This window comes from Aythya ferina (assembly GCF_964211825.1).
Source record: "Aythya ferina genome assembly, chromosome: 5".
In the NCBI taxonomy this organism is placed as follows: domain Eukaryota; kingdom Metazoa; phylum Chordata; class Aves; order Anseriformes; family Anatidae; genus Aythya; species Aythya ferina.
Window position 1 is genome coordinate 37,653,140 of NC_140301.1, and position 12,231 is coordinate 37,665,370.

At 51.6% G+C, this 12,231-nt stretch overlaps 1 protein-coding gene across 26 annotated transcripts in view; it reads right to left on the reverse strand.

Annotated features, from left to right (window-relative positions):
• Positions 1 to 12,231, reverse strand: part of NRXN3 (neurexin 3) — a 979,419-nt gene that overhangs the window by 365,733 nt on the left and 601,455 nt on the right. For 2 of the 26 annotated variants that reach the window (XM_084521435.1, XM_084521428.1), the window contains exon 1: positions 1,857 to 2,759. The exons of 20 other annotated variants lie outside the window; for them this stretch is intronic. In XM_084521435.1, coding sequence (XP_084377561.1) covers positions 1,857 to 2,100 — 244 coding nt within the window. In that variant the 5' untranslated portion in view covers positions 2,101 to 2,759. Of the gene's footprint in view, positions 1 to 1,856; positions 2,764 to 12,231 lie in introns of those variants that run through there. 4 more of the 26 variants (XM_084521436.1, XM_084521431.1, XM_084521434.1 and 1 more) reach the window with 4 other exon arrangements.

Sequence of the window (12,231 nt, forward strand, 5' to 3'; positions counted from 1 at the left end):
CAGGTTGGAAGGAGAGAAGAAGGGAGGGGAGAGCCCTGGGATGGTAGGTTGAAATGCCGCATGACATGGCTGCAGTGGGTGCTAGGAGGATGCGCTGGCAGAGCTGCGTAGGGGTTACAGGGACACTGAAACCAGCAGTGTCACGGGTAAGCCCTCGGGTGAGCAGCAGAGCAGCGTGAGGAGGTCAAATGGCACAGCAAGGGATGGCCGTCCAGTTAAGTCTATAGGAACGTGGGCAGGGTTGTAGGAGCTCGGTACTGCAGGTCTGAGACGAGGCACAGTGGCGAGGGAACGGGCTCAGGAAGAAAGCCAGGAGGCAGATGCTGCGGGTCACAAGCGAGCACCAGCAGAGCAGGGCTGCGATAGGAGGTGCTTTGGCAGGGCTGCTGGAGGGTGCGGGAAGAGGGTGTCAGGGAGCACTGCAGGGCAGGTTGCAGGTGCTCAGGCGGTGTGGGAGGGGGCAGCCCGGGGTGCTGCAGAACAGCACCGTGCCGCAGAGGCGAGGGCTTGGGACTGAAGTGGCACTGGGCGAAGCGGGTTGAGCCAGAGGTGTGCAGCCACTTCTGCAGACAGACGTGGCATCATCCCGTCAGCCTCACAATTTCCCATTGCCACTCCAAAGTTCACCTGCACCCCAAGGAGCAGGCAGAGCACATTCAGGCCCCACATGGGAAGGGAACCAGTGCCATGCCAGGCAGCGAGACCATCTGTTAAGTACCACCCATGTGAAACTCAGTTTTCGGTTATTAATCATCGACAGCAGGAGCCCTGGTGGCTGCAGCAGTGCTCAAGGACTGTGAGACAGTCCCGGTTGTGCTGAAGTGAGGAACCAGCCTGTCCCTGCCCCAGAGGAGCTCCAGCTGGAGTAGCCCCGGGAAAAGCAGGCTGGGAGGGAGGAGAAGCACAGCGCTGGGTGTGACAGCACACTTCAGTCACCTTTCCAGTCTGTCGCTCCCGCTGCCTTTGCCGTACAAAGCGGCTGAGCAGGGCTGCTGCAGGATCCTCGCTCTGGCTGGACCTGCCCCTGACCTGCATCCCTGCTGGGGAAGGCACAGGCCCGGCCTGCCTGTCTCTCCCGGCTATTGCGGCCAAAGGCAAAGGGCACAGGACAAGGGGACAGGGGAAGGGGGAGGTGAGGGGGAGCCCCCAGGTCGGCTGGGCCCAGGCGAACTCCTCTCAGGGCAGGCAGGCTCGGCAGAAGTGGGCAGGGGCACTGCTGGTCCCGCTGCCGGGTGCTGCTCAGCGTTTCAGAGGCAGGATGCTGGCGGGTCTCCCTTCCTCGGCATCCCTCACACCCCAATTCCCCTTGCTGCCGGGGCTGAAACCCACTCCCCCTATCTCCCACCGCCGGCTTTCAGGGGAAGCCACCGGCAGGCACCCAGCGGGGAGCCGGGGTAAGGAGAGCGGCGGGTCCCTCCGTGCGCCCCGAGTGGGAAGGATGCGAGCGGGCAGGGCAGGGCAGGGCAAAGCTGGGCAGAGCCGGGCAAGGCAGGGTAAGAGCATCACGGTGGGCGCCTTCCCCAGATCCCCAGCAAGGCCCCGCGGCCACCGCGATTACGGCCGGGACCCCCCGGCCCCCTCCGCCCGCCGCTGCCGCCAGCCCAAGGGGACCCGACCCGGCCCCGGCGCCCACCCTCCCGGCCGGCTGGGAGCACCCAGCAGGGGCGGCTGGCCCTGGAAGCGGCCCGACCTCGGCACCCGGCTCGGCTCAGGGGGCCGGGGAGGGTCGGTGGGCTGGGGGACCCCCCCCAAATCCCTGGGAGCCGCGGGCATCGTGCGCGGGGCGCTCCCGGCTCCCCCGCCGCCGCTCCGGCTCCTCCGCGGAAAGGTTAGAAAGAAACAAGAGGGGCACCCACCGTGTCCTCCTCGCAGGGAGACGGGGGAGCGGTAGATTGAGATAGGCACAGAGTGGTGCTTGCTGCCGTGGAAGTGATGCTCATACTGAGCCTGGGATACGGACGAGGAAGAGGAGGCAGAAGAAGCCACGTTAGAGGAACTCCACACAGAGCTGACGATACATCCCCAAAAGAGGGAGCACATCCACAGGGTCCAGGCGGGGCGGCGTCCCGGGCAGGTGCTGGGGTCTGTTCTCAGGTGCATGGTCAAGGCACGGGGCACCTACAGGCGGGCGGTCTGGATTCCAGCCGGGGAGAGAGGCCAAGGTTCATGATGCCAGGGGACCCATGCTAGCGGAGAGGACAGCCGCTTCCGAGGCTGCGGGGCGGGCGGGCGTGTGTGCAGGAGGCAAAGAGACGGCGTGTGGCTGGGCGAGAGAGCGTGTGCGGGGAGGGAAGGGGAGGGAGGGGGGAGGCTGGGAACCGCACACGCACCACGAGAAGGATGCGCCGCTTCCCGGGGCTGCAGCTACAGCGGCAGGAGCCCCGCGGCCGGTCCCAGCCTGCCGGGGAGCGGCGGGGACCCGCACATGGCAGCGGGGGCTCCGCTCCCCCGGCTCCGTCCTCCGGGACCCCGGGCTGCTCGGGGACTTGGCCCGGCCCGCACCGAGCTCGGAGGGGCTACCGAGCGCGGAAAAAAAGAAGAAGAAGAAGAAGAAAAAGCCAGAGACCCCAGGTAAATGTTGGATTTTTTTTTTTTTATCCCGGTTCCAGGGGGGGTTCTGGTGCTTCTCCACTACACGCGTTGCGATGCAGGACTGCCGGGCGCACACACACGCGGCTCGGGCTCGTTATCCTCCGTCCTCCGTGTCCGGGCGGCCGAGGGCTGATGCCGGTTAACCCTGTGCAGCGGGGGGGGCAGCGCCAGCTCTTCGGGCCGGGAGCGGGGCCGGGGCCGGGGCCGGGGATGTGCGAGCCGAGCCGAGCCGGGGGCGGGCAGCCGGCGGCCGGCGCGCCAAGTGCGGCCAACTCGGCGGCGCAGGTGAAGCGCAGCCGGGGAAGCGGCTCGGCCAATGGGCGAGCCGTATGCAAATGTCCCGGCCGCGGCGAGCCAATGGGGGCGGCGGCTGCTCTCCGCAGAGGGACTGGCTGGCTCCGGGGGGAGGCGGCGCCGGGCGGGGATGGGCACGGCCGTGGCGCGGCGCCGCCCCCCGCAGCCGCCCCCGGCCCGGCCCGGCCCTGCCCCGGGGCCTGGCGGTGCCCGGGGGGCGCCTCGCGGGGCCCCGTAGCACCGGGCCGGGCCCCCCCGCACCTCCTGCAGATCAGGGCACACAGCCTCAGAGCAGGAGGGAACGGAACGGGCAGCGGGGCTCTCCGTTCCCACTGGCACGTCCCGTTAGGACGCACGCTCGGGGAGCGCTGTGCGTGTTGTGGCGGACACTTGTTCGGCCGCCCGGAGTTTTGCTGAGGAGTGGAGGCGCTGCCCTGTGTGCGGCAGGATGCGCGGAAGCAGCGTGGCTTTGTCATGAAGTGTCCCCGTGCTCCTGACTTTACCATTAAACTCCAGCTGGGGAGAGGAGGGGGGTACAACCTGGCACAAAAGGCTGCTGACCCACCAGGACTGCCTATGGCAGCACCCTCGGGCTCTCCATTCCCATTTAACACTGACAGCACACATCACCGCCTTACTTTGGAGTTACCAAGCTCCCAAGCAAGTCACTGCTCCTTCCCTCAGCTCTCCACTCACCCAAACCCACACCGAGGTACTGCCCTCACCCGCTCTGCCACCAGCTCTTCCCCACGTACCGGGCACCAGTGCAGGAGCAGGGGGTGCACAAAGGAGATCAGCACCACTTCCAGCTGCCCTGGCCTAAGCCAAAAAACTCCCACTAGACCCTGTACAGGAGAAACAGGGAGCTGCTGGGTGTTGTCCCTGTGCTGGGGAGCCCTCCCAGCCGAGCTCTGCCTACCAGCCTTCCCTTGCTACAAACAACCGGGTAAACTGCCTCAGGCAAAAAGGAGGAAGGCCAAGAGAGCCAATCTGTACAACATAAAAAAAATAATACTAATAAAAAAAAATAAAAAGGAAAAACTGTGAAGCTGGCTATAAATACATCACAGGGTTCTGGTGACACCATAAAGTACTGGAACTTCACTCTGCATTGCTTTATGAGGTGCTGGTGGATGTATTTACTGCCCTGTAATTCACAAGTGACTCATTTATTTAGCAGCACCACTGCAGGAACAGGGCAGACTTCAACTTGATTTCCCCTCTTGGGTGGCACGGGGAAGTTTAGAGGCAGAAGTACAGTTTGAACAACATTATTCCCAATGGATTTACTTCAAAAGAGGCATTGTTATTTTCCTATTAGGTTCATCTGGGTAAAGATACAATCCAAGTGTGCTGGTGTCTTCAGAACTGAGATGGGTGCCTTCAAGGATAACCTTGCTCCCTACAGATATGAGAAAAGTAGTTTTATTTCTTATATATGTTTCTTTTACTGCAAGAGCAGGGGGCCAACATGTTCTGAGAAATGAGAAATAATAAACCAAATGTTTCTGGGTTTTTAACATCCCAGAAAGAGACCAAGACGGCATCAAGCTCTGGAAAACTGTGTAGTCTACCTTACTCATGTTAGCAAGTCTAACTCTATAAATCATTATTTCATATTAAATCTTTGTTGTTAACAAAACTATTGGAGTGTCCAGAGAAGGGCTACAAAGATAGTGAAAGGCCTAGAGGGGAAGATGTATGAGGAATGGCTGAGGTCACTGGGCCTGTTCAGCCTGGAAAAGAGGAGGCTGAGGGGAGACCTCATTGCGGCCTACAGCTTCCTCATGAGGGGGAGTGCAGAGGCAGTTGCCAATCTTTTCTCTTTAGTAGCAAGCGATACGACCCGTGGGAATGGGGTCAAGCTGTGACAGGGGAGGTTTGGGCTGGATATCAGGAAGAGGTTTTTCACATTGTGGCACACTGGAACAGGCTCCCCAAGGATGGCACCAAGCCTGTCAGAATTTAAGAAGCGTTTGGACTGTGCACTTAGTTCATATGGTCTGAGTTTCTGGGTGCACCTGTGTGGAGTCAGAAGTTGGACTCAATGATCCTTATGGGCCCCTTCCAATTCAGGATTTTCTATATTCTATTTTGCTGCATTCATAACTGAAAAAGCAGTCAGCTCTACTCTAAAAACACAGATTTCGAAAACCAGATCCAAAGGGGAATGCCCATTAGCTTTTAGCAATACGGGGTGACAGCCGCAGAGATGACAGTGTTGGCTCCACCCAGCAGAGGCTAACACATTAGCCCATGCAACGCTAAATGATGAGGTCAAGAGAGTCAAGTCAGCAAGGACAGGTTTTGACCCAAAAGCTTTTCCCTGACTCAAACTATTTCTCTCAAGGTTCAAAATCATTTAATTATTTGCTTTTTTTTTTTTTTTTTTCTTCCCAAGAACAAGGAGGAGGGTGAAAGACGGTTCTGCTTACAATCCTAAAATAGAGGCTTAAATAAAATAAAATAAAATAAACCAGAGAAGATTGCCTGCTGTATAGAGCTTAGGACTGGCGTACAAGACACCTTTGTCTTTAGTGAGCTACGTCAAGTACTGCTGAGAACAGCAGTGACCAGGATGCTGGTAGCTCCTCAGCAGCGCTGGCAGAACAAACTGCTCTGAGAGCAGTCCCCAGCACCCCACTGCCCGTGTCAGAGCCGCCTCTCTGGCAGTAAGAGCCAACAGCACCAAGGAATTATCAGCGTTTGCTCAACCAGAGGGAGAGGGGAGAGGTGTGCCAGAATGGGGCTGAAGACCATGGACACAGCTGCTGCTGTGCAGTACCTTTTCTGTGCATCCCCAACCAGCTGCAGTCCCCCTAGCTCTCAGTTCTATTCTGTATCTCTGAAAAAAGAGCAATCTGTTCTCAGGGCTTCTGTGCTTTCGTTCAGCATCCAGTTAAGTTACCTACCAAATCCGAGACATAAGCCTCGGTGTTACCAGTGACACAGGCAGGTCTAATTCTTTTCCCAGCTCAGCCCCAAGGGATTGTGGTTTGCCCCCAGCAACTAATACAGAAACGCTGGAGCCTAGATTTGCTCTCATTTATGTCAGGGTGAGTAAATTCAACAGAGACAGTGGACTGACATCAGTGAAGGGCAATCAGATGCTTGATACTCATTTGTGAGAGGAGAAATGCAAGCTGATTACAAGCAGTTAGCCTGGGCTAGCAGTAGATTAGCCCAAAGCAAGAGTAACCATGGGGAGCTCTGACAGAAGATGAGGGGCATAAATTCAGTTCTGCCAACCATCCAGTTTAAGGGTCAGAAATCTTGCAAAGTTCAGCCTTGTCTGATATTTCACACCTACAGTCTTGGGTTAGTGGAAACAAGCAAGAACAAGTGTGGGAGCAATAAATGCACCAATATAACACATTTTGGTAATCATTAATCAATTGTGATAGAGAAAGAAGCAATGTCAGAATTTGCTAACGCAAACTGACACTAACATGATAGAATTGGCCCTGTTCATTAGATTAATGCACAAAAGACAATCCAGTGTACTCAGCGCTATGTAAACTTACAGAAGCAGAGTCCCTTTCCCAGAGAGTTTACAGACTTGCTTGGAAAGGCACGAGCCAACATATGTTGGGCCAGCTTAATGAGCAAACAGTTCTTTTTTGGCTTAAATCTGCTAGTCTGTGAAGCTAAGAGAATGAAAAGGTTCAGATATTGGCAGTCGTGACTTTACAAAGGAGTGACTAGTGCAACTGCCTTGAGCGTGTTAATCTCCTTTCTGTCTTCTCTGAGTATGCCTCAGAGACACCTCAGCTGTCTACATGGCCCCACCAAGCCTCCCTTCTCCTAAAGCTGCCTCAAAATGATGACAAGATCCTGCTCACTCTCAGTACACGCTGGGTTCAGTGAGAACTCTCAAATCTCATCAGGCCGAGAAACAGAAGCTACTTTTACCTCTTGTACCATTTAAAGCAATGTGCCTTTTTATCAAAGGTTTTACAAGCTGAGAAAGACTATAGAACATAGAAGAATGGCCAAGTTTGAAGAAATCAGGGTTGCCCAGTGCTCAACCTTAGATAGCTATTCCATCACCAGTGTAAAAAAAAGGAGCCTGATAGATTTCATTTCCTGAACTTTCTGTCACAGAGTTCACACCTGAGTACCACTACTACCTATGTTTCACTGAAGATACCAGAATAAAACGGCAGTGACCTGTAGCACACACTGAGAACTGCATTGTCTATCATTCGTAACAGCCCCTCTGACAGGCAGGCAACTCTGCAATTAGCCAGGTTTTATGCTGAGCCAAATTAATCTCTAGCATAACTCCTAGCAACTGATACTATGGATGCAAGTAGTTACTGTGTCTGTGGAAACAAAAATATATGTGTACCTTGCTCTGCCCATGCCTGGAATCAGCATTGGCAAGTTTCAGGTGAAGGCTACCAGCCTGTTCCCAGCCGAGGTGTGAGCCCTGCCTTGGATAACACGCTGCTGCAATCAATCCCTTGCCACCAGTGAGCCTCACGGCAGCGAAAGGTTAGACACATAGCAGAGCACAGGGGAGGAAGTGTGACCTACCGTTGTCTTGGCACTATCTATTCCACAGATCTAGATTTAGGTGTCCAAGGTCTGCCAGCCCAGCACCTTACATGCTAGTGCTAAATATTAACGCTGCAGAATTAACATTTATGTCATGAATTTTTTAGGGTGGAAGAAAAGTGCAGGGAAATAATTTCTGACGAGCTCTGAAATCTAAAACTCAAATGGTACCTGAAAGGCTGAACTAGAAAGAGACAGGGAATAGACGGAGTTAAAATAGCTGCTGTGATAGATAAGGAACTGTTTTAATTTTTACCCATGAGAGCAGGAGGGAGACTTTTCCTTTTACACTCAAAGAAATCTTGTCTGATGCAGAAAGGAAAAGCTGGAAAAAAAAAACTGTTGCTTTTGCTCCTTTAAACTGGCTTCTGTGCTAATGAAAGGCAAGCTCTCTAATAGACACTGCACAGGCTCCCCCCTCTGCTTCTCTTCTCCCTTCCACCTATCATCTTCCCTGGCTTTTGCCTGTAATCACCTGTTCATCTCACAGCAATAACTGCCAGGTGACTGGTGTTTGCGGTAGTCTCCCGAATGCAAAAAAAAAAAAAAAAAAAAAAAAAAAAATTAAAAGAAAAGCAAAGAGAGATGTAGGGGGAAAATCTTTCAATGACACAAGTGTCTCACCGCCAGCCAGACAAAGAGTGAAGCGTCTCCTGCGGCCAAGCCTGCTCGTGTGGGAGCTGCTGATAGGTGTAATTTCCTAAGATGTATACCTTGTCAGTGTGCAGAAGATGAAGAGAAAAAGAAGGTCAGAGCAGCCAAAGCTAAAAAATTGGAAGGACAAAAGGAGACACTGTGGGGAATGATTCTTCTGCTTTTAACCCTGAAAGAGCCCATGCTGCACGGTCTGTGGCAAACCGACCTCCTGACTAGGGCACAGCAATCAGTCAGCCCGTTAGATGAACACCTCCTCACCCGGAGGAAGCAGCCATTTCTACCTACCGTGTCTGCACCACACCACCTGTGTGGTGGTACACCACAACCCGAGCGTGGCACACAGGATGTAGTCCGGCTGTTCTCAACCACGACAGAAAAGAAATTTTCTCTCCAAGTAACCAGGCTGGTAATAGACAAGGCAGGCAGGGAGCCTCAAGTCTACCTAGTCCATCTCTCTGCTCCAAGGTGGAATAAATGTAACCTGTGACATTCCTGGTGATGTCTAACTTGCAGCGATTGAAGACACAGAATGTCTCTGGAAATTCTATATACACCAGTGCTCAGCTTTCTTTATCAGCAGCTTTTTTTTTTTTTTTTTTTTTTTTTATTATTATTATTCTCAGAAAGCTGTTTTAGTTAAAGAAGTGGCTTCTGACATCTGTAAATCAAAATGTTTTTATCTCATTTAATTAATATCAGCATTCCTTACACCCAGAAGGAACTTTATAATAATATTATAACAACATTATATATTGCAATACTTCTATGGTATATATAAGCATTTCACTGAGAATGCGAGCAACATGACCACCAAAAGGGAAAACAATATATTCACGTGTTCATAGGAGGCATCCAAGTAACAGAAAGTTGCAACGTGAAGGACAAGAGAAGCATACGGGATGTGAACAGGCAGGACATCCTGCTGAAGGCACAAAAAGAACAGCGGGGTGGGAGGGAGTGGAAAAAAGAACAAGAGAAACACCCCTGTTAGCAGTTGAGGATCCCACTTCTGAGAGGATGAAAGTAGCATTAAAACATTGGGCATGAAAAGAGAAGCTAGCAAAGAAGACAAACCACCACCACTTCCAGCCTCTCTCATCCTCCTCTTCACCTTCTGCAACTAGGACCATCCGGGGCAACAGCTCTCAGTTGCAGGGAATTGGCTCTATGGCACTGTGCAGTCACAGGTACCTGGGGCATAAGCATTAGAGTCTAACAGTTCTGTACATGAAGGAATAATTTATGATAGTGGTTGATAATTAACCATTAGCATAAAGTATGCTGTTAATGAATGAGTTTAGCAAAGTTTTGTTTTAAAGCTTATACCTGTCCCTATTTATCAATCTTCTAAGGTTTCCCATCCTGGCAAACTGTACTGCCCTTACGCGCACACACACACACACAGTGTCACACTCACTTGCTTTTAATTGCAATATTACTTCTGTTATTTCTTGCCCTCTCACAGAAGAAAGATTATTTTCTTTCTCCTTACAGGTACCCTTTATATAGTTGAGGACTTCTGCTGTCTGTCTTCACTAGACAAAGAAATTTGTTTTACTCCTCCTTAGAGAACCAGGGTTGTTAGACTGTGATCATTATTGCTAGTTTCTTAAAGACTTTTCCTAAATATCTCAATTTTTCTTGAAGTGCAGTGCCACGGACTGGGTGCAGTCCTCCAAATGAAGTCTCATTAGCACTGCATACAGAAGAACATTACCTCTATCATCTCACTGATGATAGCCCTGTTTACATTACTTGTATGATTTTTGTTCCTCTTGCATAGAAGAAGGACCCATATTCACACCCTTACACCTACTTCTATTTTTATATTCTGTAACATGGAAAATACGGCTGAGCCCTGATACGAGGCCTTTTCCACCGAGATTTTTAATAGGTTTGGCATCTCAGAAAATGCAGCTTAGGTCACCGTAGCACTGCGCTGGGATGGGTGACAGTACAGTATCAGCCACCTGTTCCCTGCTGCTGCATTTAATGCTGCTGAGGACAATCCCCGGCAGCAAGCCCGTGCCTCAAGGCATGCAACACACCCACACAGGCAAATCAAAGAGGTGGGAGCAAAATACAGTGCAGGTCCACTTGTGGCAACTGATGGGAGGATTTACTGGGACACGGGGTCTCCAGCAGAGAAGCTGAACAAAAGCACAATAGTGAGAATTAACGTAAGGAGTACAAACTGCTTTAAAAACACCTCTCTCCGTGTGAAGCACCTCACCCTCCTACCATTCCCCAGGGTCTTCAGCTCCACTCCACCCCCACAAGCTCCTCCAGCACTGCAGGTCTCCTGAGACACCAGCAGTTTCCTTGTCTTGTCAAATCCCCCATCCTGCCCGTGATTCAACGTGTGTGCGCTAGTCACAGGGATGCAAGAAGCCTGCTTTCTCAAACTGAACGCTTCCCTTCACCTGGCACCCTCGTCTCTGAGCAACATGAGGAGGAATTAGTGGTGGGGGGAGCAGGGGGAGGCACCCAGCAGCAATAAATCCTGACCCTGCTAGCAAAGGCTAGCAGAAGAGCAAGTGCAGGCATCAGGAATACACAGGCTTTAACCACCAAGCAACCGTGAAAATCGGGAAGAGGGAACAAAGAAGGGGGAAGGAGCAGCACACTCCCTGGCTGATAAGCTGTATACAACAGATAAGCATGCACTGCTCCAACACGGGTGTGCTATTTACTGGACAGGACAGACAGACATCTCCAGCTACTCACTGTAACATGTGAAGGGAAAAGCTAATGACAGGAATGCAGGGATTATGTTTAAACTAGTCAGATGCATACATACACACCTGCATGCACACATTATTTCTGCCCCTCTCTCTCCTCTGTAGCCTCTTATCTCTTCCTCAGACTGCCAACCAGGGATAACTACAGAAGATCCCAGAAAAGGGCCAAAAATAAAGAAATCCCTATGATGGAAGAGTCACGCATATTTCCATTCCTTATGAACTTCTGGCTGGTCACAGAAAAGCCACCCACACCCTGGACAAATCCATCCCTTAAATCATCCCTTAAGGTTATGTCTGCCTAGTTCTAACTAGATGCCACATTTCATCACATGTTTGCTTGTTCTCTTTTTATCAGTCACCAAAAATGAGCATTCAGGAAGGCAACACGCAGCCTGTCACTGACTCCTTCAGGGTACTGGCAGAAGTGTGGTGGCTATCCTGAGGATGAAAGAAAACTGAGTGGTCTTCGGGATGACTAACTCTGAATCATGTTGTCGCTGGCTTCATCTCTGCTTTCTCATCTCCTCCTGCACAGAAATCAGCACATAGCTATTCTGTGACAGCCCAAGCTACCAAAAAAAAACCTACAAGAGACAGTCAGCAGTGTGTGATGAACAAAATAAACAGATATACAGGTGCTTGGTATAACACCTTTTTTTGCACTGACACTGAGATTCTTCTTGCCCACTACCAGCCCCTACGCTGCATGTAATCCTCAGAAACTTAGCGGTAGGCAGATAAAAAGAGGACATCTGATATTCCTGGCTACCCAAAAAGAAGTTGTTCTACAGACATCAGAACTACAGAAATAACTGAGTAGGAAACTTGGCATCGTGTGCCCCCTTTATCAGACCCCCCCATACTCCCTGTAATAACCTCACCATACCACGCTCAGTTCCCCCCTCCTTCTCCCTCCCTCCTCTGACATGCTCAGATTTTTGTCATATTTCCTTATTTCCCCTTCCGCTTTCTCCTTGCTTCATGTCGTGTCCTGGCAGAGGAAGAGGCAGCCTGTGCTGTGTAGGTTCAGAGCCGTAAGCCTGCCAGCTGGTAGACCAGCCCGCAGCCTCAGCGGGGACGAGGAACAAATGCTATAGGAATTCAGCGTCTCTGGGGCTTCTGCCCTTCTGTCAAACGTGGTGGTTGTTCGCCAGGCGACCAAAGAGGCAACGACCTTAGGGTGACTTCAGAAGTGTCATTTCCTTAGAAAACCAGACTAAAATAACACCGTGCTTCTGCTCAAGTACAGTATGGCCTCAAGTAGTGCGACTACTTAAGTTATAGTGTGTCAGCTTCTCACTACAGGCTATATTGAAAGAAACCTTTCTGTAAAAAGAGTACCAGAGCCAAACAATATGCTATGAAAGACAGATAATTCAATGTC